General features: G+C 39.7%; 2 protein-coding genes across 6 annotated transcripts in view; both read left to right on the top strand.

Annotated features, from left to right (window-relative positions):
• Nucleotides 1-7,009, top strand: part of FGD4 (FYVE, RhoGEF and PH domain containing 4) — a 41,187-nt gene extending 34,178 nt beyond the window's left edge. The window contains exon 16 of the mRNA XM_066319733.1: nucleotides 151-7,009. Coding sequence (XP_066175830.1) covers nucleotides 151-408 — 258 coding nt within the window. The 3' untranslated portion in view covers nucleotides 409-7,009. The remainder of the gene's footprint in view (nucleotides 1-150) is intronic.
• A 7,401-nt stretch (nucleotides 7,010-14,410) lies between these two features.
• The window catches only part of DNM1L (dynamin 1 like), a 35,183-nt gene continuing 24,197 nt past the window's right edge, over nucleotides 14,411-25,396 (top strand). For all 5 annotated transcript variants that reach the window (XM_066319731.1, XM_066319729.1, XM_066319732.1 and 2 more), the window contains exons 1-2: nucleotides 14,411-14,641; nucleotides 24,858-25,005. In XM_066319731.1, coding sequence (XP_066175828.1) covers nucleotides 14,540-14,641; nucleotides 24,858-25,005 — 250 coding nt within the window. In that variant the 5' untranslated portion in view covers nucleotides 14,411-14,539. The remainder of the gene's footprint in view (nucleotides 14,642-24,857; nucleotides 25,006-25,396) is intronic.

The raw sequence follows: 25,396 nt of genomic DNA, 5'->3' as shown, positions 1-25,396 counted from the left end.
TATAATTATGGTCATTGGTATTTGAAGAAGAGACAGCAAATAGTTTGGGAATGGAGGAAAAATCCAAGGGTTTTCACCAAACTGTACAGCAAATAAAAAGTACTGGGTAGAATAGTTGTCTGTTCTTAATAAAGAACTTTTTCTTCTTAGGATGTTAAAGCTCTGGCTACAATTCCTCTTCTGGGCTACACAGTGGACGACACTCCAAAAAGTGCTGACCTTCCCCACAGCTTCAAACTGACCCAGTCCAAGTCTGTGCACAGCTTTGCTGCAGACAATGAGGAACTGAAGCAGAAGTGGCTGAAAGTTATCCATTTAGCTGTCAAAGGTGAGACACCAGAGTGTCAAAATGAACTGCAAGTGAATTTAGAAGAGCAGCCTGAATCTTCTAAAAGATCTGAATGCTGAAGCTCAAGAACACATGGCATTTTAAAAAGATTTCAGTTGAAATTGTGGTTAACCTTTGTGTTGACCTTTCTTTGCTCAATCAAGAAAAAAAAAAAAAAAAAGAAAGTTCTTACTACCATACACATCTTGGCACTTTATGTTTGGGAAAGAATTCTGGTCTTTTTAGGGATCTTTTTCTTATATTTATGTTCTGTCAATAAAAGTGATGTACAGGTCCGTTTCAGAGACTTTTTAAAGAAATGTGAATGCTATTAAAAATACTTACTAACTTTAAAAACTACTTGTTTGTTGTAATGCAATTTTTTTAAAATCCAGTTGCTCTTCAGTTAACATTTGCTACTTTCATTAAGAATGCAAATATTTTAAGCTTCCTACTTACATGTTAGGACTTGCAACAGGATAAAAGATATACCTCCACATTGCCAAAATAGATCTGTACTGAAATATGCAGGGACAGTTTGGTTTAATGTATGTAGTTTATAGATTGATTTCCACAGTTCTGTACATATGTTGTATTCACTTGTATCTTTTTAATTAAAGTAATGCAAATTGCTTTCACAGGTATATTGGCTTTTAAGGTTTCAATTTATCAAGGAAACAATCTAATGATTTTCAATCTAGAAATAAATACCTAAAATATGAGAAAACTATATATAATATATGTACAGTATTAAAAATGTACAATATTTGATTATTGCTTTGATTTCATGATACTGGGTTCTTATTAGTGAATAATTTATTTAAAAAAAGCATGTTTTCTATTTGAAATTAAACACAGTCCTAAATTGAAAAATACTGTTCAGTGATTTGTTTTAAATAGCTGACACTTAATGATCTTGATATTTTTATGCATCAAAAAATTAGCAGTAATGTAAGTGGCATGCAATGGACAAATGAGTTCCAGTTGTGTTTAAACAAGTAGTTGCTTTTCTTCAGTGTCCTATCACTGTTAGCTTTTAAGAGTGCAGTAGTTTGTTGCACAAATGCAGTATGTGGTTTGAGAAAAGCAACAGATTCTAGTAACCTCCTGGGAATGTGTATTTTTGCTGTGAAGGTTATTTGAACAAAAAGAACATTTTGAACTTAATTTTTTTTTTGAAGGTTAGGTATTGTAATGCTTATTTATGACAAAAATCGTCAAGGATTATTGTTTTAAAGTGGAGGCTGGTTATAAAAGTTTATTATGAAGTCTGAGCTTGCAAATCTGAAATTTTATGAACTATCATTATTAGTTTTCTGCTTCTGTGTATAACGACTCACTGGCTTTACAATATTAAGTTGCTTATGAACTTCCATTCCTATGAAGGTATTTATACATAGAGGCAAATGACCTCCCTAAATTTTTTACTGTAATATCCTTGAATGAAATATGGCAAACTCAGAGGATTGGCTATCAGTTAAAATCATTGCTGTCTTTCCTTTTTGAAACCCTTAAAGGAAGGAATACATGTAACTTCTACAATCAACTTGTCATAAGAACATTCAGGGGTCTTACTTCTCAGTAAATCTGCAATCCATATTTTAAGTTATGTCAAGCTGAAGAGCTCAGGTTCAATTTTCTTAGTAACATGACAGATTTAAATTGTTGGGTTTTTATAATGAATTTGCCAAACTAACTATCCACTGAACTCCTATTCCTGCTCTACTCTTTCTGCAACAGTATAGGGGTAAAAAAAACCCCAACCCATTTTGCATTTAGCAAGGGATTAATATCTGTTTGTAGTGTCAAACACACGAGCGTGCAGTGTCCATCGTTCCTTCATAAGAATGTTATGTAACTTAATGTTAGTGGGATGGATTTTGCTCTCACTTGCACAGATCCAAAATCTACCATAGCCTTTAGATTCCACAGCTTTACACCAGTGTTAATAATGATCAGGACATGCTGTGGTAGAGTATTAACTCCCCAGCTGACTCGGTGCATGTCAATTCTGAATTTTCTTCCTTGGGTGCTCCCTGTGTCCAGATTATTCTAGACATAATCCTAGTATTACTTTTATCCAATGTGCAAGCTCTTCTGTAATTTTCTTAGAGATTTTAAGTGACTTCTACTGGCAGCTGTGTTTACCTTTAGCAATGGGCAGCTCAAGCCTGTTTTGATTCATGTTGGTGAATACCATCAGATTTTTGCTAAGGTAATAAAAGATCTCTCTAGCTAATATATGTTATCTTACATATACCTTGCCAAGGGATAGGGGAACATTCAGGTAAGCAAGCAGAACTCTTGGTGGCTGTCTTTCCTTCACGGCCATCTCCCAAGAGTGGGTATCTTCTACAAGAACCTTAAGTGCAATTGTGGGATGTGGAGGGTTGTCTTATCACATCTCAGTGTATAAAACCACTTTCCCGTGGTCAGTGTGTTGAGTGTAAAGGAAGAAGTTTCTTTAAAGGAGTTCTCAGATAAGAAGGACTGAGCTATACTGAAAATCCGATGATATGACTGAAGAATCAATTAGGTTGGAAAAGGCCTCTAAGATCACTGAGTCCAGCCATTGCCCAGCACTGCCAACTCCACCACTAAACTATGTCCCTAAGTGCCACATCTACTCACCTTTTAAATACCTTCAGGGATGGTGACTCAACCCTTTCCCTAGGCAGCCTGTTCCAATGCTTGACCTCTCTTTTAGTGACAAAATATTTTCTAAAAGCTGATCTAAAACTCCCCCGGCCAACTTGAGGCCATTTCCTCTTGTCCTATTGCTTGTTTCTTGGGAGAAGAGACCAATCCTCTCCTTGCCATCATCTCCTTTCAGGGAGTTGTAGAGAGGGGTAAGGTCCCTCCTGAGCCTTCTTTTCTCCAGGTTGAACGCCACCAGTTCCTTCAGCCACCTCTCACAGGACTTGTGCTCCAAACCCTTCACCTGCTCTGTTGCCCTTCTCTGAGCCCACTCCAGCACTTCCATGTCCTTCTTATCCTGTCTTTCATGTCCCAGAACTGAATATAGCATTTGAGGTGCAGCCTTGCGCATGCCAAGAACAGAGAGACCATCACTGCCCTGCTCCTGCTGGCCTCACTTCTGCTGATACAGGCCAGGACACCACTGGCCGCCTTGGCCACCTGGGCCCACTGCTGGCTCTTGTTCAGCTGCTGTCAAACCAACACCCCCAGGTCCTTTTCCACCAGGCAGCTTTCCAGCCTCTCTTCCCCAAGCCTGTAGCGCTGCAGAGGTTGTTGTGACCTAGGTGCAGCACCCTGCACTTGGCCTTGTTGAACCTCTTAGAGCAGGCTGGACCCATTGATCCAGCTGTCTGGATCTCACTGCAGAGCCTTCCTGCCCTCCAGCAGGTCAGCATCCTACCCAACTTGGTGCTGTGTAGTACATTCTGTTTCTAAGCTCCTGAAAACCTAATTCTAAGCCAGGTAGGAAGCCCTATGCCAATTAAGTGATTAGAAGTTTCTGTGTTTCCTCAATGTATTGAGTAGTTGAAGCTGCTTGAATGGCAGCATCTCCCATACAAAGCCCTGCACTTGGGGCATAAGCAATTTGAAATGAAGTTAGCACCGGGAATTGTTTGTTTGGACGTTAGCCTCATGTTTGCTCTCAGCCATTACATTTTATATAGTACAGTATATTTTATTTACCCCAGCAAAACCCATTTCGTGTTCTCATAATCGATTGCTTGGTCAGAATTGTTCTCTTCTGAGTCAGAATGCCTTGGCATTCAAATACATGGTTCTGTGTGTATTTTGTGGGAAAAGTATGTATTGCCAATATTAAAGGACATCAGAAGATGGAGAAATTGCTTCTAAATTTAACCACCCTGTTGCCTTCATTCTCCACAGACAAGCCCTTCTAACAGCATCCCAAACTTTAAATTGCAAATTATGACTGCAGAGGAACAAATACAAAGTTATAGCTGCTGTGGCTTAAGAACACTGATGAAAGCAGTGAAATTAAAAGTATCATTCTAACAAGGTGGAAGCTGTTCTCATTTGAAATAAATTCTTAAATTCTTCAAGGAAAAGAAAAAAAAGGCATTAAATTCATGAGCATAAAGCTCTGTGTGTAAGGAGTAAACTGTAACTAAGCATTCATTCATAATGCATGAATGCATGTGAATGACTCTGCTGAATTATTTAAGTTTTGCAGCTTGTGTTCAAGTAATGCTTGTTTCTCACTTTAAAAGTGATCACTTCTCTGTGTGATTTAAAGCAGATTAAAAGTTATTTTAGTGGTTTTATCTGTGTTCAACCAGAACAAGACTTAATTTTATCATTCATATTTTTGATCATAGCAATATATTTTTTGAAATTACTTATTTCTTCCCTTACTATGGGAAAATATTGTATAATGATATCTGCATGTCTACACCACTCCTCCAGACCCTCTAAAAATTCTCTTTTGGTATCAGGTACACCTGCTTAGTTGAAGAGCTGCTATAAAACCTGTATTATGTAGTATTTTCAAATCCCTTTATGCTGAGTAGTTTTGTTTATTCCAAAATGTATTTAACTTATATGTGCAAAATAGATATTGAGAGTACAAAACATTCTCTTCTATTTGGAGTAGAATATTAAACCACTTTAATTGCATGTAAATATAGTAGCACCTTTTTATGCAAAACCATCTCAAAGTGCTTTATCAATCTCAAAAGATTCTAACTCCCTTTCATAGAAAAGCAGATTTTTATCGTTCATGTTTTAAAGTTATGGATGAAGACAAGGCACTGATTAAATATAGAGTAAATACACTATCACCTAAGTAAAATTTAGGTGAGATTATAGAAGTATTCCCCACAGACTTCCAAGTGGAGTCAGAAGGAAAAAAACCTCATATATTAAAATGAGTGGGAAAGATGTGGAAACACTTGACAGGATGTTTGGGTTCCTTATCACATAGCTAGTATAAAAAATCAGCTTTTCATTTCAAGCAAAGATTAAATAAAATTAAGAGAGGGAAGTTATTTCTTATACTGAAGGAAAGACTTTCAGGAAAGAAATAAACATTCCATGTAGAATGAATCCTAAGCAATAACAAAAGGTCATTCTCCATATAGCTGGTATAAACTGGCATGGACCTGCTGGAGCTATTATACCTTCAATGATTTAAATTCACATAGAATCTGCCTTACATTAAATAAGGACACTTGTGGAAGATGAAACTTCCACCAGTTTGGGAACTGCTGAGATACCATGTCTCACCTGGGGTCACAGAGCTCAGGTGAGCTTCAGATGGAGGTAACTGATGTAGGAGTGAATGTAAACAATGGAAATATATATCCAAAGGTAAATGAGAGGAATAATTTTGTGGCAGAATTGATTTATCCTTAAGGTAAATCCCTTGGTGAAATGGGCATTATTCTTAGTCTCTGTGGTGTACTGTTATTTGAAATCTGAAATTAAATACGTGGGGTTAATGTTTTTTGCTCTAGTTTGTGGCCCTGTTGGTGTGAGGAATTTATCTAGCTGGTTCTGACCCATGGGACTGTAGTAAGTATGTTCCTCAGACAGGAGTTTTAATCTGCTAGTCAGATTGTTTCCTAAATCCTTTTCCTTTAACAGATCATAACATTAATTTAATGATTATATGTGTGTGTGTTTATACACATATGCATGTGTGTATATGTATATATGTGTATTTATATATTTGAGACTATTGTTCAGATGACTTGTTTTCAAGCAGTATTTTACAATCAAAAAATACACTGTGCTGCATTCAAAATAGAATGTATAATGACTGTGTTGAGTATGCTTTCCAGAAAAAGATGGAGGTAGATCTGCTGTTGTGGCATGTTTACTATTTCAGTCTATAAAAACAGACACAAAAGCCCCCACAAACATGCAAATTCCAGTGAGGCATTTCAATCAGCTTCCTTTGAAACCTTGTGATTAACTTTCTTCCCAGAATAAACTATGGCATTTTGTTTCACCCTTTCCTTTTCCTAGCACAAGTGAATGTAGAACATATTTTTTCTCAAAATCCTCAAGGAGATTTCTTTGAATAAAACATGTTTTCAGCCACTGTGTAACACCAACCTACTTCTGTTTATAGTTCATCCTCCTAGATTCATTAACTATTTATGGTGGAAACATTCAGAAAAGAGGGAACTATATCAAAGCATTTTTGCATCTATGTGCCCTAGTATTTTTAAGCCAAATTTATTGCATGTAGAGAATAGTTTGCAATAGAAATTTTTTTTTCCTACCTGTGTATTTTCTATTCTACAGCCCTTAAAGCAGATTAACACATTAATTTTAGTGGGAGCTGTATCAGCTGTAATGTTTGACATCAGAAATACGGGCTATACATGTTAATTTCATTATGGAAGCATTTCTGACTGTAATTGCAAAAACATTTCTTAAAAGAAATAATGATTGGAAGAAGTGTAAATTTGGTTTGGTTTTGCAATAAAGTGAATAATATTAAAACGGTGAAATACAAATGCCATTGTAAGTTGTGCAAATGTAAGTCGTCATTTTTATGGTTTAGAAATATATGAATGTAAAAAATTGAAGATATTGTACATATTTTCTGTAATATATGTATATTTGATCCTAAGGTGGGCGGAGAATTGTAAAAATTAAGCACTTTAATTCATGTTGAGTACTTAAAAAGAACAGAAGTTTGTATCCTGTAAAATAAAAGCATCATTAAATAAGTATTGCTGTTGACTCTTATTTCATCCACCTACTGTCCATTTTGCTGACTAAATCTTTAAGCTTTGTTTCTTGCTGTGTGTGGTGGGGATCTAATTTGCTGAAGTGCTGGTTCCTCACAAGTACTGCTAAGTTGGTGAAAGATGTGTTCTGAGTTTATAAAGGGTGTGTTTAATGCTATGACATCCTAGGTGGCAAAGATAAAAGGTCTCTGCAGTCCTGCACAATTTGGTCCAGATTTCTGTAATGAGAATGTGACCAGGATGTTATCTGAGCACCTTATGGACTTCTGTACTGCCATCCCCATAGATAAGTGCAGAAATAAAGGAAAATGTTCAGCATAGCTCTAAATCTTTCTTAGTATTACTCAGTACTAAGTGATCAGCATGATCTCATGTGCTGAACTAAAGTGGTGCTGCAAAGCAAAAAAATGATCAGGTAATTAGCTGGATGTGTCCTTTAACAGACCAAAAGTGGTTGCAGTTGCCTCCAATTTCCATCATCTGCGCACATTAAACCTGTTTTGATTGTATCTGATTTATTCTTGGTATTCTTCTGCAGGTGAGCACAATGTTGCAGAAAACACCCCAAAACAGAGAGAGGAAAAGTTACTTACTGTAGTACTTGGTAGTTCCTGACTGGAAAGAGTTGCATACAAGAATTTTTATTTCATTTCTAGATCTTCTCTTTGCATACACTGTAAACGAATCAGTTGAATTAAGCACTTGATCAGTTAATCAGTTGATTAACCACAGAGACTAATGCTTCCCTTTCTGTTTATGTATCTTTCTGATTTTTTTTTTTTTTGCACTGTGGTTAACTCTGTTCCAAATCTCATTTTCCTCATTAAGCACAATGCAATGCCTTCTGCATGGAGACAAAAATAATAGCATTTACTCTAAAAATGTGCTTTAAGAAGAGAACACAATTATAAAACTCAAACCATGGGAAATGCGTCACCACAGGTCCTACTTAATGCCTTTAAATCAGCAGGGTTAATGAGCACTGATATTTCTATGTGGCAGCAAATTGGCCAGTGCACATCAGGTTGGTGAGGAAGTGGTGGGCGTTGCCTCCTCTGGCTTTCCCAAAGAGCCTAAGTAACCCTGCCTCATTACCACGGAATTGTTCTTGGCATTGCATCAACTTCCTGACATGAGAGAAGTGGCAGACCAGCCTTTGGCAAACACAGTATTTGGAGCTGGTTTGCTCTAAATAAATTGCTCTGGAGGGTTCTGTGGCATCCCTAATGGACAAGCAGGAGGAATCCTTATGATTGTGACCATTTTACTTGGGATCTGTTCACCCTCTGCCTTCATGGCCCTGTGCAGCAGGCAATCATGGCAATATTCAGCCTCACCAGCCCCAGTTCTTGTGGTAAGTCAGGATGAACACTGTGGAGTTTGGTTCCTTGAGGAACACCACATGTTGCATGGTGCTGTTTCTATCTCAAAAGTACAGTGTCCTGGTGTCATGAGCAGGAAGTGCTGCCTGCCCCTGTCTGAGTTGACATGGCCTCCAACCATTTTCTTACCAAAAAAATACATTAATAACTTCAACTGCCAAATTTGAATATGTTTTTGTTTGCTGTTGTCAGAAATTCTCCTTATGGAATAGATCCTTAACTGGGAATCTAGGGTAAAATGAATTTCTGGATCCCAAAACATCTTCATATTAATTTTACTGAATATTATGTTATTCAACTTACAGGTTCCAGAGGTTTCTGGATTTGATTTATGCATTTGTAATATTCAAATAACACATGGCTGAGGAAATGGAGATTGGCTTGGGAGCAGAATCTGGAATTACTCTCTCTTTGGCCTCATGTTCTCTTCTGCCCCTTCCTACTCCTGTCTTGGAGCCAGGCAGTCACAGCACTCTTGCGTGGAGAATGTGGAAATGAACTCTCTCTTGGGTTCACTGGACACTGAACTTGTATCTCTGATTCTGTGAGCTTGTGCTTGGAAACAAGGCTGCAGGTTTGTGCTCTCCTTTGAATGTGTTTTAACTTCATATGCCCAACTCACTTTTCCAAACTCTAGGTAAGGGTCCCTGCTTTGGGGAATTGGGTTTCAGACTCTGACTGCAACTGAAGAGGGGAGCCTTCTCTCTGTGAAATTGAAATAATGACCCTGTGATGGAAGAAGACAGGATTTAATTGTAGTTCTGTTTAGATGTGTTGCCTAGCATGTAGAACTACCTGCCTTACCTGTTTTATCTTACTTGAATATTTCTTGCTAAGTAAATCCAATTCTTACAGCCCAAGGTTCTGGGATGCGGCATTTGCAAAAGGTCTGCCTTATCTATGTTGTATTTTGGAATTTGACCTCAGACTAGCACGAAGTTGGTCCTATTAACTGAATGCCCTTTAGCCGTGGAAGTGCATCCTACAGTTGTGTTTCACATGGAAAGACCTGCATCCCTGTGCTTCAAGACAAATCTGCAGCACAAAGCAGAGCACAGCAGGTGAGACATGAAGTATCTGCTATCATTACTCTTATAAGAAGGGTGTGACATTGTAAATCACATAAGCTCAATTGTTACATTGCCAACTTAAAATTGGGCCAATCATAAGTAGCAAGCACAAGAAAATGTGTATCATAAAAATAAAAAGTGCTCCTCTTGGCATACTATTTTATCTTAAAAAGAATACAGGAGATGGTCTTATTCAACTACTAGATCCAGAAGTAGAAGATACAAGCTCAATTCCTCCTGAATATCAGCAAGTTTTGGTTGAGGTAAGGTTTGGTTGGGGAAAAAAGAAAGATTTTTTTTCCTTTCTAAATATCTTGCCTCAGTTGAATGCTAAGTGTGCATTTTGTTTAGCAATAAAAGTTACTTACTTGATAGCAGACAGGAGGTTACTTTATTCCCAAAACCTTGGTCCTTTAACATAAAAAGTTTTCACATGAAAATTGAACTGCAAACCATTGGGGTGATGAAAATCTACTGAAGCAACTGTTTAAGCACTGTGTCCGTTGTTTCAAGTGACCATCCCAGTGGCAGCAGGAGCGAGTACTAATATACAGGGATCCACAAGGATACAGAGATTACTTTCATCTCCAACCGAAGTTTTTATCCCTATTGGCCCTGTGAGAAAAGCTGATGTCTTCCAAATACCGAAGTGCTTGGGCTTTGTTACTGATTTATGAGGTTTGACTGATGTTCTTGCCTTGTGGCTCTCGACCTCTGCTCTCCCCTCCCTTAACTCAAAACCTGCTTTCAGTTTCACCAGCAAGTTTTACCAGAAGTCGTGTGATACTCCAAATAGCAAGTGGATTTTCATAAATAACTTCCCAGAGTTCAGATTAAGAAAATTTAAGGAACTCTCTCTTGTTTAGTTCATAATGTCCAGCAAAGTTGCATCCCTACCTCAGGATAACTTTGTCTTGTCAGAGACTGGGTGTCAGCCCAGGTAACACGTTCCTCACACTCAGGAATTCCTATCAGCACTATGATTTCTTACAGCCAGCTGAAGCACGTAGGAGAGCTTACTTTGCCAACTCAGCAGAATTCCTGGACTGTGGATTTCAAACCTCTGACTTCTGTTGCTTCTGGGAAAAAAAAAAAAAAAAAAAAAAAAAAAAAAAAAAAAAAAAAAAAAAAAAAAAAAAACCAAAACAAACAAACAAAAAAAAACCCACAAAAAACAAACAAAAACAACAACAACAACAACAACAACAACAACAAAAAAAAAAAAAAAAAAAAAAAAAAAAAGCAAGATTTAGATTCTCTCAGCTTTGGAAATCTGTGTAGAACAGCCAAACAAAGGGTCATTTCTGTCAAGAGATTTCAGGATTTTATCTCATCTTCTAATAGAGTCTGGTGTAAGAAACTGTTACAGTTACATCTGTGATGAGGTTGCTCTGGAGAATACAGAGACACCATTCAATTTGACTTTACATAATATCTGGTCTCTGCCAGTCCCATATAATTGCAGTACTGCATGGTTCCAAAAGGTGACATTAGGAAGGAATAATTTATAGAAGTATTTTGATAATGATGTTTTTGGAGCATAAAGCAGTATGAGTGTATGAGGCATAAATCTTACATACTTGATATATTTCAGTAATAATTCTCTAGACAAAAGAGGATGTCAGGAAATATGCTTTGCTGAGGTGCTAGTTTGTGGTTTCCTTGTTTAGCATAAATGAACAAATGGCAAATGACTTGTCCATTACTGTCAGTATGCCAACAAAAGAGACTCAGCTCTCTAAGAAAAATGGAAGCAAATGATGATGCAAAACTAAAAAGAAATTCATATCATGGAGAAGATTGTCTGGAAATGTTCTCCTGAGGTCAAACATAAAACCGAGGAGGTATACAGAAATTAGAAGATGACAAATACAAAACTCGTACCAAATTGATTTTTTGCATTATATATAATTAGATAATGAAATTTACCACCAGAGGTTGTCATTGGAGCCAAGAATTTAGTGTGATGGGACAAAACCATTATATGTTAAATAAAGCAATCTAGTTTGCAGTAACATTGAAGAAATATTGAACTGTCTACCTTAGCTCTTACAGTAATATCAAAACTATTTAACACACAGTTTTGGAATGAGAAGATCTTAATACTGCAGTTTTATATTTTCCCCAGAGGGCTGATGCTGGAAGGTCTTACAGATAAGGTCCTGAAGTAGATTGATATCAGGTCACATTTGGTGTGGCAGTTCCTGCCTCATGTCAATTAACTTAAATAACTAGTCTGACTAATACTGCCTTTATCAGATCTTTGAGTTTCTTGCTCAGTACCATGTAAGTCAGCCATGGAAATTTAGAGTTAAAGCTACAGATAACCATTGCTTGTTAAAATATTTATTGCTTTGTCACAGTCCTCACTGGGCTGAGGTAACTGTTGGTGCAGGCCATCACACTTCATAGCAGAGGTATTTCTGGCTCTCATTTTTTAGCCAGAAATGTAAAGTGTGTTAAACATAGCATTCTGATGCTTCTTAGCTTTCTTTTTTGCATCTCTTCCTTAATTCACTTCCTCCATGTCCACTGTGCTTCTCCGTTGGTGTATCCAGCCCTTGACAGGCCTGTCAACATCTCTGCTGGGCAAGCTGGCTTTTCTCAACTTGGTTCAACAACTGACATTTCCTCTGTGTGCTCCTTGAACTATTACACTGATAAAATTCTAAGAATAGCCCTAGTGGGACAGGCTAATGGGTGAGCTCACACAGTGCTTCTGCAGGCTGCTCTCCTAGCTTCCAAATGTCAGCTCAGATACAGCACAGCTAGATTTGATCCCCAAAGAGCTGTTTCTGTACATGCAATGCATTTCTCCTTCTTAAACTAATCCATACATCTGAATCAACTTAAAGTTTTACTGTCTACAGCATCCTTTGGCAAGGAGCTCAAAAAGTCACCAAAGCACCCGTAAGGGGCTACTGTCTTTTTTTGTTCTGAGCTGCCTCTTGCTTTCATTAGATGTCCCCAAAATGAATCTACTAGAAGAGAGAGTAAAGGAATTGAAAAAACCTGATTCTCTGTCACCCACTCCAGGTTGCTAACGATTACACAGATCTCTGGTCCTTGTTACCTTGTGCCAATTCTTTTGTAGAGTGAAGGCTCCTGGCTTTCTTAGTTGGTCTTGATACAGACCCTGTACCACACCTTTCACCATCCTTGTTGTCCCTCTCTGACCCTATTCCAGTTTTACATTCTTGCTGAGATGTCCCAGTTCTGGTCTAAATTAAGACATAAACCAGGTTTCACTTTCTCCACTTCACAGGGGTGTCCATGAGGTCATAGAGCAAAATAAAAGTGGTAGGAGAAAAGAGATCCGCACAGAAAAATAAGCTGGTGTTATCCATTGGGAGCCAGCAGCTTCTTGTCCTGTGCAACTGGGATGCTCCCATCTTCCTTGCCTTGCCTTGCCTTGCCTTGCCCTTGCCCTTGCCCTTGCCTTTGCCTTCCTTTCTTTCTTTTCCTTCCTGACACTCAAGGAAGGAGAGGAGATCAGCCTTGACAGGGAACAGCAAACCTTTAAAAAAGATTATTTGCTGTGTCAGGGAAACATTTCCTTTTGTCCTGGAATCTGGAGAGGTGGATGCCAAATGGTCTTTTGGTATTAATGGTCTCTGGGAGCCATCAGCTGTGGGATGCTGAGAGCTAATGGGTGAAACTACTGGATAATGTTTTAAGACAGGAAGCTCCATCATTCCTTCAGGACCTTCTTCCCAAAATTTTACACACGTTACCTGCTTCTATCTGTGCTGAATACACTGAATTTTGGAGTGCTTCAATTTGCTTAGCCATCTTTATGCTGTTATCACAAAGTATTATTTCTCTGACAATCAGAGTGAAATTGCTTGGCCAAGAATGAGAAACTTTATTGAAAAGATGTATAAATAAGAACACATATCCTTGTTTTTTCCTTCCATATTTGAGTGTTTCAAGACGTGAAGACTGGAAAAGACTGATTTGTATAGGACAAGAATAAGAATTCTAATGCCATCCAAAACTTGAAACTTTCAGAAGCCTTTTTACTCTGTTGCTTACAAGAAAGAACAAAAACCAAATTAACTCAGTGCCAACAAATTCATAATTTATCTTTCAGAAAATGCACTCAAATGAAAGACATTTGAAGATGAGACAGCTTATTTGTTGTGATCTTGCATCACAAGTCATCTTCTGGTTTCATTCTATCTCTTTATAACACAGCTTATTACAAGTATTAGATCTCGGAGTTTCTCACTTCCTAAGATACCTCAACCTAACCTATTATTACACACCTAAGTTACAGTATTTCAGATGATTTTCCAAGAGCCTCACAGCAAAACAAATAATATCCACGAGAAAGTGAACAGAATAAATATAGCCGTCCTAGTTGCAATTCTCGATGTGAGAACAGAAACGGAACCTTTTCACTGTGCAGTCTGTAGGAGCAGATCTCCAGGTCTGTTCTTCACCAGAAAGGATGTCCGCTGTGCCTCTTCCCTGCCCCAGCAGCTTCATTTCCCTGCTCTGTTGGCTTTGGGACAGCAGATGCTCTGGCAACTCGCGAAAGTGACAGGACAAAGGCACATTGTCTTAAACTGCGCCAGGAGAGGTTTAAGTTGGACATTAGGGATAATTTCTTCACAGAAAGTGTGACTGGGCATTGGGATGCGTTGCCCAGAGAGGTGCTGGAGTCACCGTCCCTGGAGGTGTTTAAGGGAGGACTGGGGGTGGCACCCCGCGCCTTGCTCTATTGACATGGGGGTGTTCAATCACAGATCTCGGAGGTCTTTTCCAGCCTCACCCATTCTGCGTAATGCCTGGCAGTGCCTTGCGATACAAGACCACGGCAAAACGCCGCTAGGCCCCCGCTCCGCCCCAGCAGGGCGCGGCCTACAACTCCCATGGTGCCCGGCGGCGGCGCCGGTGCGCGCGGAGGCCGCGCAGAGGCTGCCGGGGGCCGGGCCGTGCGCGGGGGCCGGCGCCGATGGCGGCAGGCGCAGGGGGCGGCTGAGGGAGCCGCCGGTGCCCGTCGCCTCCATCGCCCGCCGACGCCTCGCCCGCCGCGTCCCTTCGCCCGCCGCTATGGAGGCGCTGATCCCCGTCATTAACAAGTTGCAGGACGTGTTCAACACGGTGGGGGCCGACATCATCCAGCTGCCGCAGATCGTGGTGGTGGGCACGCAGGTGAGGCGGAGCGGGCCGGGGGCGCTGGCGTTCACCGCCCCGAGGGCAAGGTCGGGGTGTCCATCTGGCTTCCGCCGCCGCAGACCCGCGGCTGCCTCCGCCAAGGGCACGGGGGGACGCGGGGAGACGCGGCGGGCGGGGCGCCCTCGGTGCCCGCGTTCCCCCCGCACGCCTCCCGCGGCTCCGCTGCTTCAGCCCGGGCTGCGCCGGGAGCGCCTCGCGCGCCGCCCGCCCGCCCTTTGGCGCTTCTCCGCAGCGCTTCGGGCGGCCGAGGGGCTCCGAGGGGCTCCGAGGGGCTGCGGCCATGGCGGGGCCCGGCTCCGGCCGCACACCGGGGCTGCGGTGGCGGCGGGGCGCCCGTGGAGCGGCAGCCGCCCCGGTGCGTCAGCGTGACCGCCATCGCTGCTCGCTCCGCGGCTTCCCTCCTCCGACAGCCGCCCTGCAGCCGGGGCCGAGTAACAGCGGTGTGCTAGCGGGACGACATCTTGCAGGCGTGGATGGTTTTCCTTTCCCCCGAGTTCTTGTGGCGTTTGGACCCTTTGTCTTGGCTGGTGGTGCGGAGGGAAGGAAGGTGAGAGGCGAGGCCGGCGACTGTTGGCCGCGACAGTTGTAACACGTGCGTGGCAATGCTCCTGGGCTCGGAGATAGCTCGGAGCCTTCCGTATCTCTTCGAATGGGATGCTACTCTTCGGCAGAACTTCTGGCAGCTGAACGTGCCTGACCAGAACTGCAGCAGTCGCAGGGGAGTGGAAGATGAAGCGCTAAACAGAAGCAAAACTTGAAGCTAATGGATCTCTCATTTTGTTTCTGTGATATTTAAATATCTATTGAATGAGCTGTGCTCCTTGACAATAGCTTGCTCACCAGAGTCTTTAACACCACGTACTCTGTGCTTAGGATTTTTATTAATAACTTGAAACAATAGCTGTGTATGTAAAGGCAAGGGCATTTTTCTATGTAAGATTAAAAAAGTAATTTTTCCAGTTTCACTCTATGAAATATACTGAAGTGGCATTTTTTAAAAATACTTTAACCATTCTGTCCCAGTTACCTTTTCCTACGTACCAGTAGTTTCCATGAGTAAATACTGAGAGTTAAAACAGTATTGACATGTCTTTGCTTTCAGTAGCCTCCCCATCAGTATCAATGTCTATTCAGTGCTGTATTCAGGCTGTTTATGAACCCCTTTGAATTAACATGAAATTTCCTATCATACCAAAACAAAGTCCTTTATGGACTCCAGAAAAATACAGAATAAAATATCCAGCAAGCTGTATCTTGGGTTTTTTTTTTATTTTTGTCAGGGTTGCTGGAAGAAAAAAAATAGTCTTTACTGATATAGTAATTCTGTAGATGGTTATTTTATGCAATTAGTTTCAGATGAAATAAAATTTTATTAATCTCCTTATTTGAAGTTACTTTATTGGAGACCAGATTTTTGGAGATGTGTCAGATATGGCCTTAGAGCTGATAGTTTTGCTGCTGGTAGCTTGCTTCCTTTTTTTTTCCCTGTGCTTTTTAGACCATCTTGTTTCTTTGTGGCCTTTAAGTTTGTTCACACAGTTGATGTATCTGTAGCCCACTGGCATATGCTGTCTTTGCTTTTTCATCTTTGAATAATGTTCACAATAAACAGACTTGAATTTTTCACCTCCTTTTTTCTTGTAGGAAACAAATGCTGCCAGTTAAGGTTTCTGTAATTCTCTGTTAATTGAGTTATGCTTTTTTCCTTCCAATTTGCCACTTGCTTTTTTTAAATGACCTTTTTACTTATTCAGGAAGGAGAGGAAAAATGCTTTTTGAGGTAGTTTTCTGTTTATTTTCCTCTCTCTACCCTTTTGGAGTTTTGTGCTTATGTCTTCCTCCACTTCTCATTCTGTGCATTAAGTTAATTCTTTTCTGGAGTGTGTAGAACTAGAAGCTGTTTATAAGCCTTAATTCAGCTGTGAATATTTTCTGTTTCCTATGTTTCCTTTCCCCCACCTTTGTCGTTTGGGATTTGTTTGCTACCTGCCTTGTGCCCTGAACAATTGAAATGCTTTAATTTTTCCTCTTTCTAGACACATTTTGGTGCTAATTGCAAATTGTTTGTCAGTAAATTGTTCACAATTTGGATGGCCTCTTGCATTTGTAGTGCCACTTCCTGCCACTCAGTCATGAGAATTCCTTCTCATTCTCCCCATAAGTATTGTGGAAGTTATTTCTGTAACCCAGCACAGGGTCATTTAAGAAATCTGGGGACTGTGCTGGTAGAACTCAGAGGATACCTTCAGACTGCCAGTTTTTCCTCACTCTTTCAGAGTTTTTCTGCCATTCCTGGATAGGTGTTCTATTTTTTCCCCAATTCAGTATTCCAGTTCTCTTTTTAGAACTGTATGACTGAAGTGCAAAAAAAAAAAAAAAAAAAAAAAAGTGTCCAGGTTAGGAATATGATATAAAAATATTTGTTCAGTAGTGCTGTAATACTCAGTGTTCTGGTTTATACAAATACTTTGTGCACTGTATTTGTTAGGGATAACAAAGTGGTATTGAAGTGCCTCAACTAAACACATTAAAAGTACAGTAAAAGGAGGCAAGGAGGAACAAAGTAATTTGGTTAATTATGGCCTTTGGTGTGGGTAGGTGGTATCACAAAAATTAACTGCCTACACTACCAAAGTGGGCATAAGATTTAGAATAAAGTTAAGAAAATCAGCCAGACAACAAAATATCTGCCTAGAAGTAGGTAGAAATGAACTGTCTTGATTTATTTTTTGTGCCATTAATTTTCGGAATATATTTGGGATTTTTAGTAGTCATCAACTTAGTTTTATACAAACTTTAGTATCAACTTTGTGGCAAAATTCTTCTAATACTGACCTTATAAAATCACCTTGTGGGCTTTATTTGTACTTGGTAGTGTTACTTGAAGTAGAGACATTTTAGTGAACTTGATGTAGCAGCTGATGGAATTCACAGGTGAGATTCTGGAGTGACCTTTCATGTGTGCATTTATAGAGTACTTTTGCTCAGTCTCCTGTCAATACCATTTTGAGACTCGTTAGGTGTTCCCCTGGGATTGACTCACAAATGAACATTACTTTTTTTTTTTTTTTTTTTTTTTTTTTTTTTTTTTTTTACTGTTTGGTGTAAGTATCATGTTTGATGCTAATGCTGAAGCACTTTTTATTCCAAGCTGGAAGATTTCTTGATCTTTAGTCACAGCCTGAGCAGGTGAATATGTATAAATTTATATTCTGGTAAGATAAGTAGTCGAAATGCAAATTTTGCTGTTAAGAAGTTGACAGCAGTGGGAATGTACAGTCCTGACTGGTGGGATAAAGAGATGAATCCAGCAGATGCTGTCAAAGCATCCCATCTGAGAGAGCCTGGCACCTTGGTCTGAGAGTTCAGGTGCTCTGCAGAGCTTCTGTGACTTTCCCTGGCAGGGGAACAGAAGTTTAAGCCACTTAGCTCATTCAGTGCAGCCCTATGTTGTGCTGGCAAAAAGCCAGTTTGAGGTGAGAGGAACTCCAGTTTATACCAAGCAATCAGGAAAATCCCATGCCAAGCACAGCCATGTCTCACTCCTCTCCTGCTGGTTTGATTTTTGTGGGATTTTGTTGTTTGTTTTGAATTTTCTTTGGTGGTGCTTGTTGTTTTGTCCAAGGATCTTTCCTGGCAATTCAAGCAGATCCAAAACCTCATTTGTATATACATTTGGATAGAGGATGTAACCAGAGCATTGCTTCCATGCTGGCTGGGGACAGCTTTTTTTTCTCCCAAAAGTTTTGCAGACTTTCTGATTTAGTTTGGTTTTTTTCCCCTTTGTTTTCATATCTGACATTTACAGTCTCGGGTTTTGGGTGTAACTGTTTTCCTTTTTGCCATCCTTTGCTCCTGTCCAGTCATGCCCGGACTGTTCTGTTGTCTGTTTCAAACAAGCAGCAAAGTCAGGCTGACATTAATTAGCTGTTTACATTTACCAGACCTAATATAAATGTTGCTGCTGGTAGGATACAGTGCAAACAACATTTAGTGTTGTGCTGTTTCTTTTCTCTGATGGACTCCTTGTGTTTCAGAGCAGCTGAACTTTTTGGGTCCTGAAGGTTTCTGTGATTGAAAGGATGGCACTTTGACTGTTTCTATCTGCAGACTTCATATGATTTCAAATAAAATGATAGGTCTAAGAACTTGGTCCTTTAGCATTCTGTGATTCTTACTATGAAAGCATTATTAAATACCTTTTAGAGAAGATATTAATGTTCTTGTTCGCAAATGCTGGGTTATTTTGGAAGAGTGGAGAGTCTGCACAGAATTCACACTTGGAGAAGAATGTGGATAAAGAAGTCTTGTACTTCTCCTTTTTTGTTTTGTTTTGTGTGCTTTGTTTTGTTTTGATGTTTTACTGCAAGGGTCCTGTTCATCTTGTGATTGACAGTTTTGGTTTTTTTTTTGGAAAACCAGTGTTTTAATTAGACCAGGTGAATCTTGCACGTTATCCAGGGGGCACAGTGCAAAGAAAACATATTTTCAGGAAGATGGAGGGGAAGAGCATTAAAACAGCACAGGCATTTGTTTTTCACAATCTGGAGAGAAAATGGCTGTGTACTTCTTGGAAAAAAATGGTTGGTGTAGTAGCCAGAAGGTTGACTAAGTTAGAGATTTGAGGTTTTTTTAGTAATATTGTTGCTTAGAACTTTTGAAATCTAAATATGCAAGTCGGCTTTGTTTTGATTCACTTTACTGCAAGTCACGAATGTAGCAGCATACACAATACTGTGTCAGGATATCTGGCTTCCCAGTGTGAATCTTCAAATACCATAGTTCCATGACGTAACTGAGAGTCTGCAAGTTGTTTCTACTTAGATGAGGCTTTTTTTTTTTTTCCTTAAGTGAATTATTGGAGGGCTTTGGGAATTGATGGACTGAGGAAGAAGACATCTGTTAATCATTGCTGTATTTGCTGTTGTTTGGCACATGCCTACAGTTAGGTATGGTATAAATGTGGGTTTTCTGAAGAATTTTGACTGAGCTGTGTAAGTTCTGGCATTCCTTGCTACTTGTACATAAGCTGTTTTATGTGGGGATGTTTCCTGTGGCTTGGAGTCTCCCTGACTTACTCAGGAGAGTTCTCTGTTCAAGTAAATGGGGAATGCCCTGCAGGAACAACAGTCTTGTAGTCTGGACAAGATCTTGCATGTATTTTGCACCAATGAGCAGTGCATTATGCTGGTTTTACTGCTTCCTCAAGTTGGGATCAGCTTGTTGTCTCTTTTGCATCTTTCAGAAGTGTTGTTTTGTTTCAAACAATGTCTTAAAATAATTCATTTGGCCTGCTTATAGCTTTAACATTCTTTTTTGATTAGTAAATAAATTTTTAAATTTGTTATCTGTTTAGAACCAGCCTAGCTTGGGGCATTCCTCGTTTGAATAGTAAAATTTTGTTATAATACCTGTTCCAACCAAAGCAGTTCCTTTGTGGAAATTGCATGTGTACTCGCCTTTTATGCCAGAATAATTCGTATTTGCAAAATAAGGAAATTAAAAAAAAAATACTGCTACTCTTCAGTTATAGTGGGCTGAACTCTTCTGGGATGGCTACAGCAAATAACTTTTTAAAGCACCAGTGTGAGTAATATCCCTGTGGATGAGATCCCAGCACAAGTGCATTAACTTCTATTTCCCAGTGATAGAATGAAAAATTAGGAAACTCTGTATGTATGTATTGCCAAGAGCAGGATTTGCCAGCAGGACTTTTATACTTCTTGTATGACAGAAACTACAGAATTGGCACCATTTCATCTCAGATGTCTAAGGCAGATGCATTGCTTTACTTAATAGAACTCTTCAGGAATTATTATGTCTCATGGAGAAGTCTCTCCTACTTCACAGTTCCTTTCATTCCTGAACGTTTGCATTATGCCACTCCAAAAGTCATGGGGAATTCTGGCATCACTGCCTCCATTTTCTTATGCTGTCCTGTGATCTTTCTCTGTTGTGTAGAAGGAGTTCTTTGCATTTTTTTCCCTATTGGATGAATAGTAAAAAAAAACAGCAGTTTGCCCTGTTCAAAAGCAATGAGCTAAATTTTATACTCCTTTCAACTGATTTTTGTTTTGGAAGTTTCCCAGTAGTTTATTGGACCTGTTTCCTGAGCAAGGTTTTTTTTCCCCCAGATGATAATGTGCGTTGGCTCCACAAAGACATTCTGAAGTCTAAAGATAGACAAAGGTAGGCAGGGGATTCTTGTAAGGTAACTTGAAATTTGTTGCAGCTGATTCAAGTCCATTATCATTTTAATAGTCCTTGAAATCTACAACAATCAACAGTCTGAGCATGTGACCGTAAGAAATGTGATGGTTCTTGTGCATCAGTGAGACTCCAGGTGAGCCTTCTGTTAATTTGCTTTCTTGAACTACTTTGACTTGATGGACTTCATAAGAGTGAGAGCAGACTTGGCTTATTTCCTGGGCTGATTGGTGAGACCCTGTGAGCTGAAGGACAGTGGATCACAGGGGACCTGTGATTTGAGGGCTGCCTCATTGAGAACAAAGCAATAGTCCACACACCTGCTTGGGAAAATGAGTGGAGGTCCAAGGAGAGCAGTACTGAGGGAACTCCTGACAGCCTCAGCACAGCAGGCTCCTGCAGGAGGCAGAAACGAGGACAAGCTCCCTCAGGGATCGAAAAATCCTGCCTGCATGGGCAGAGATTGAGAAGGCCTCTGTTACTGGTAGGGACATCAAAGGCAGCAGGAACTTCCAGCCCTGGATCAGGAGTGAAGGAGCAAGAGGAATGAGGGCTGTACAGGCATGCTGCTGGCTGTGACAGCTAAAATACTGAAGTCAGTCCTGTGTGTATTCTCTTTTTATCTTAGCACTTTGGGGGGGAAATGGTTTTAGCATCCTCCAGACTCAGGTGTGTCTCTGTGAGATTAATGGTGGTTGACAGAGCAGAGTGTCAAACACTCAGCCATGGTAGTTTGACACAAAGGTTAAAGGAGTAACACAAGATGTTCCTGTATTTGTCCCTCCCTTTTGTTTCTGAGCAATCTCTGTTAAGTTCCTCTAGATAGCACAGCTAATAGATATTTCAAATTAATCAGAATTATCAGGATCAGAAATATCCAGAGGATAATCTGCCTGATCTGCTACTAAAGGTTAGAGTTTGTTAATGCTTTTCTGGACCCACTGTTAAGTGAATTTTTGGAGTTCAGTCCGCGCTTAAAATTGAGACGAGCAGTTCAATGACATAACAAAACAAGTGTGCTGCTTCTGCAGACTCACCCAAAATTTCTGTGGTATCTTTGGTCATCTGTAGTAGTGTCTGTTTACATCTATGGTGTGAAGGACTGCCTGAACTGAGTTTGTATTCTTAACAGACCCATATCCTTTGCTTCCCCCTCGCTGGCAGAACAAAATCAGCTTTGTGTTTACTGCCTTCCTCACTGTGTTCCCAGACAGCTCTTGGTAATGGATGCTGAGGAGTCCAGATTAAGAAGTGCGTCATTAGATAATTGTGTTCCAACAACAGATTGCTTTAGTCGGGAGTGTAATGCAATTTGAAAGAATTTCCTGATGCACGGAGGACTGTAATGTTTCCTTTAGTGTGTTTGCAAAGGATCCAGATCATTCCTTCCCCATCCAGAGGTCCCTGGGAGTGGTGTCGGACACAGTGGTTTGCTCCTATGCATGGCTTGGTGCCCCCATTTTGGCTTCCTGCATTAGCACTCCTTTGGAAGGCCTGAAGAGCAGCAGTGTGAAGCAGCTTGTCCCACACATTTGGGTTTCCTTTCGTGGTGAGGTTCTTGATAAGGATTCCAGCTATTTCTTATTATCCCTTATGTGCTTGGATTATATGTGCATGAGAAGCCACTTCATCTAAGTCTAATCTCCAGCCTTTTGAGACTGAGTGATCATTTTTCCCATGCCTAAGAAAATCTTGCTCAAGAGACCACTCATCAGGATTGGAAGAGACCTTCAAGATCATCTAAGGCCAGCCATAACCATCAACCAGCTTAGTCACCTCTAAGCCATATCCCCAAATGCTACATCTAGATGCCTCTTAATGTTTGAAATATTTTTAATAAATTAAGCACTGGTCTTCTTTGTTGGCTTTTTTTTTCCCAGTGCAGAAGATCATCTCTCATTTTCTGGTTAGGCATTTCTCTTTTTTTAAATAAGTTTGTTGAGAAGTGGTTTGTTATTTGTATCTGTGAAGTTTGTTTTTTCACAGTATAATATCAGTAGTTCTCCAGAAGTGGGCAGGAACAGGAACTCTCTCAGGGAGGCTTGCAGACCTTGTTCCTTTTGGTCAGATTGTTCTTAAGTTATTTGATAGGAGTTCAGTGCCCACTGGTCTGTTATAAGCTGCTTGCAGGGAAGGTGCCCAAAGTTGATTTGGAGAAAGACAATTGAAGAAAATTATTAATAACTTTCTAGGGTTGTTTTTTTTTTTTAAGGAAAAACAAATCCTAATAAGGCTGTATTTCTGTTTAACCCTGCTCTTTTTCCAAGTCTTTCTAGACCATTGATCTCACTGATGTCAAATGTGAATTAGATTTACTTTGAAAAATAGACATAATCTGCATTGGTGTGTTATTTGCCTATTGAGACAAATCATATTTTTGATAAAACATCTCTTTATTTCTGTGCCATAAAGCATATACAAGAAAGTCATACAATTAAAAAAAAGGCTTTAATTTGTTGCTGTTGAAATTTTCTAGAGGTTTGGCCTTTTATTTTAATATTTTTTGTCATTCTGCATACAAGCCCTACTTCAGTAGGTTTTAAAGCTCTCATATAATATATTTATGTCTTGTTTTACTGTCTGATAGTAACGTGTTGCTTGACCTCTGATCTACTTTTGAGGTTTCGAAAAGTCACCTAATGTCACAAAATTTGTGAGATTTAAGGGTATTCATCACTTCTTCTGTATCATGTTATTTAGGTTATATACTCAGCATTTGCTTGGAGTCTCAAATATGTTACTTCAGAACTGGTAGGCTGAGTGTAGGTTCTATAGCACTTACATAATGCACTTTCCAGCTGTCAAAAGCATCTGTTGGTTTCCTCTTTTTGGTTTTGTTTTCTTGTTTGTTTTTAAGAAGAGAATAGTTTGGTAGTTGCATTAATACAGAAGCATTTCCTGGATGGTGGCAATGCCTGTCAGAGCAGGTTTTTCTCATGGCATCAGTATGTAGACTTAGAGCTGCTGAAAATTGGAAGAGTTTAATACAGTATTATTAAAAAGACAAAATCTTCTCAATCAGATTGAATATCTTCAATCAGATTGAAGATTGAATAGCTGGGTCTATTTTTTATTGTTAGTTTTAATATGGTGTTTTTCTGAAATTGCTTTTAACACCCAGGCTTTCACAGATGCTTGTTGGACCAGTTGTGAATCTTACACAGTAGTCCTGCAGGAGAACATTTTAAATGTAGTCTGTCAAAGAGTGTTTGTAATTCACAGCCTTTAAGTATTTTCCAATTTTTTGCTGTTTGTTGTTATGTAAAGACTGTAATCTGTACAGAGAGAGAGTGTGGGATACCATGAAACAACGTTTATTTCCATGTTCAGGGTGTAAAACAACGTCTGTACTTAACGAGCTGATACAACGCATTATACAAAAAAATCCCAAACCAACCTAACAAAAAAACCCCAAACAACCCCCCCAACCAAACCTGAAACTGAAAGGAATATAACATTGTAGCAGTCTAATGAATACATAGTTAATATGTTTGTGTAATGGCTGAAGTTGGTATCAATACAGCCGGCCTGTGTTAGCTAACAGAGGGTTAAATTCCTCAGTTTACAAAGCAGTCTAACTTCAAGGTGTTAGAAAATAACATAGTATAAGACATGGAATTTCTTTCCGAGCACTATAAAGAAAGGCATTTTTTCCCAGAAATGTTTCTGGAGAGTTTGATATTTGTGGTAGAAAATGTTAAAATAGATTAATTTTTCTGACACCTGTTATGAATTTCATTTAACGTTAAGAGATAAAAACCATGGGACAGTTAGAAACCATGTAGCTAGAGATCTGTTCTGAGTATCCCAAGGAGGTTTCGGTGGTTACTGGCCCTTAGCAGACTCGTTTCCTTGAGTGCTTCTGCAGGGAGTCTGTCAAATGCTCCTTCAGACACTCTGCAGCAGGGTGCTGTTTGAAAGCAAACTGAGATATCACAGCATTTTTACGTTTTGGAAAGTAACGTAGCTGTACTCCACTTTTCAGAGCAGTGGAAAGAGTTCTGTGTTGGAAAGTCTCGTGGGGAGAGATCTGCTCCCACGAGGTACTGGAGTTGTCACCCGGAGACCCCTTATCCTGCAGCTGGTGCACATTTCCCCTGAGGATGGTCGGAAAGGAGCTGGAGATGAAAATGGTAAGTGTGATCCAAGGATGTGGTTTGCTTTTTTGGAAAGAGAATTCAAGTCTTTCTTGTCCTTTTAAATGAAAAATCAGTTGCTGTAATTGTAAAACTCTAGTAGGTTTATTTAATATTTGCTTGGAAGAAAACACGGCTCTTTTAACATCTGTTTTTTCCATTTAGCAAATGTCATGAAGTCAAAATCTTTTGGATATTCAAAATACTTTTAATGTTTTAAGCTCTCATATTCTTGGGAATTTCTTTTGAGAAAAACAGGCTGAAGAAAGCATTGTAGTTGTAAAGATAATTGTCTGGAGTGTGGAGAACATGATTTTCTCGTGTGTGTTTTCATCCCCTCCGCTTTTGCTGTATAAATAAGGTGTTTTGTTGAGAGGGTGATGAGTAT

Source organism: Sylvia atricapilla, chromosome 5 (genome assembly GCF_009819655.1).
Source record: "Sylvia atricapilla isolate bSylAtr1 chromosome 5, bSylAtr1.pri, whole genome shotgun sequence".
In the NCBI taxonomy this organism is placed as follows: Eukaryota; Metazoa; Chordata; class Aves; order Passeriformes; family Sylviidae; genus Sylvia; species Sylvia atricapilla.
Note: the sequence above shows the minus strand (reverse complement) of the source record. Positions and strands in the feature narration are given on the sequence as shown.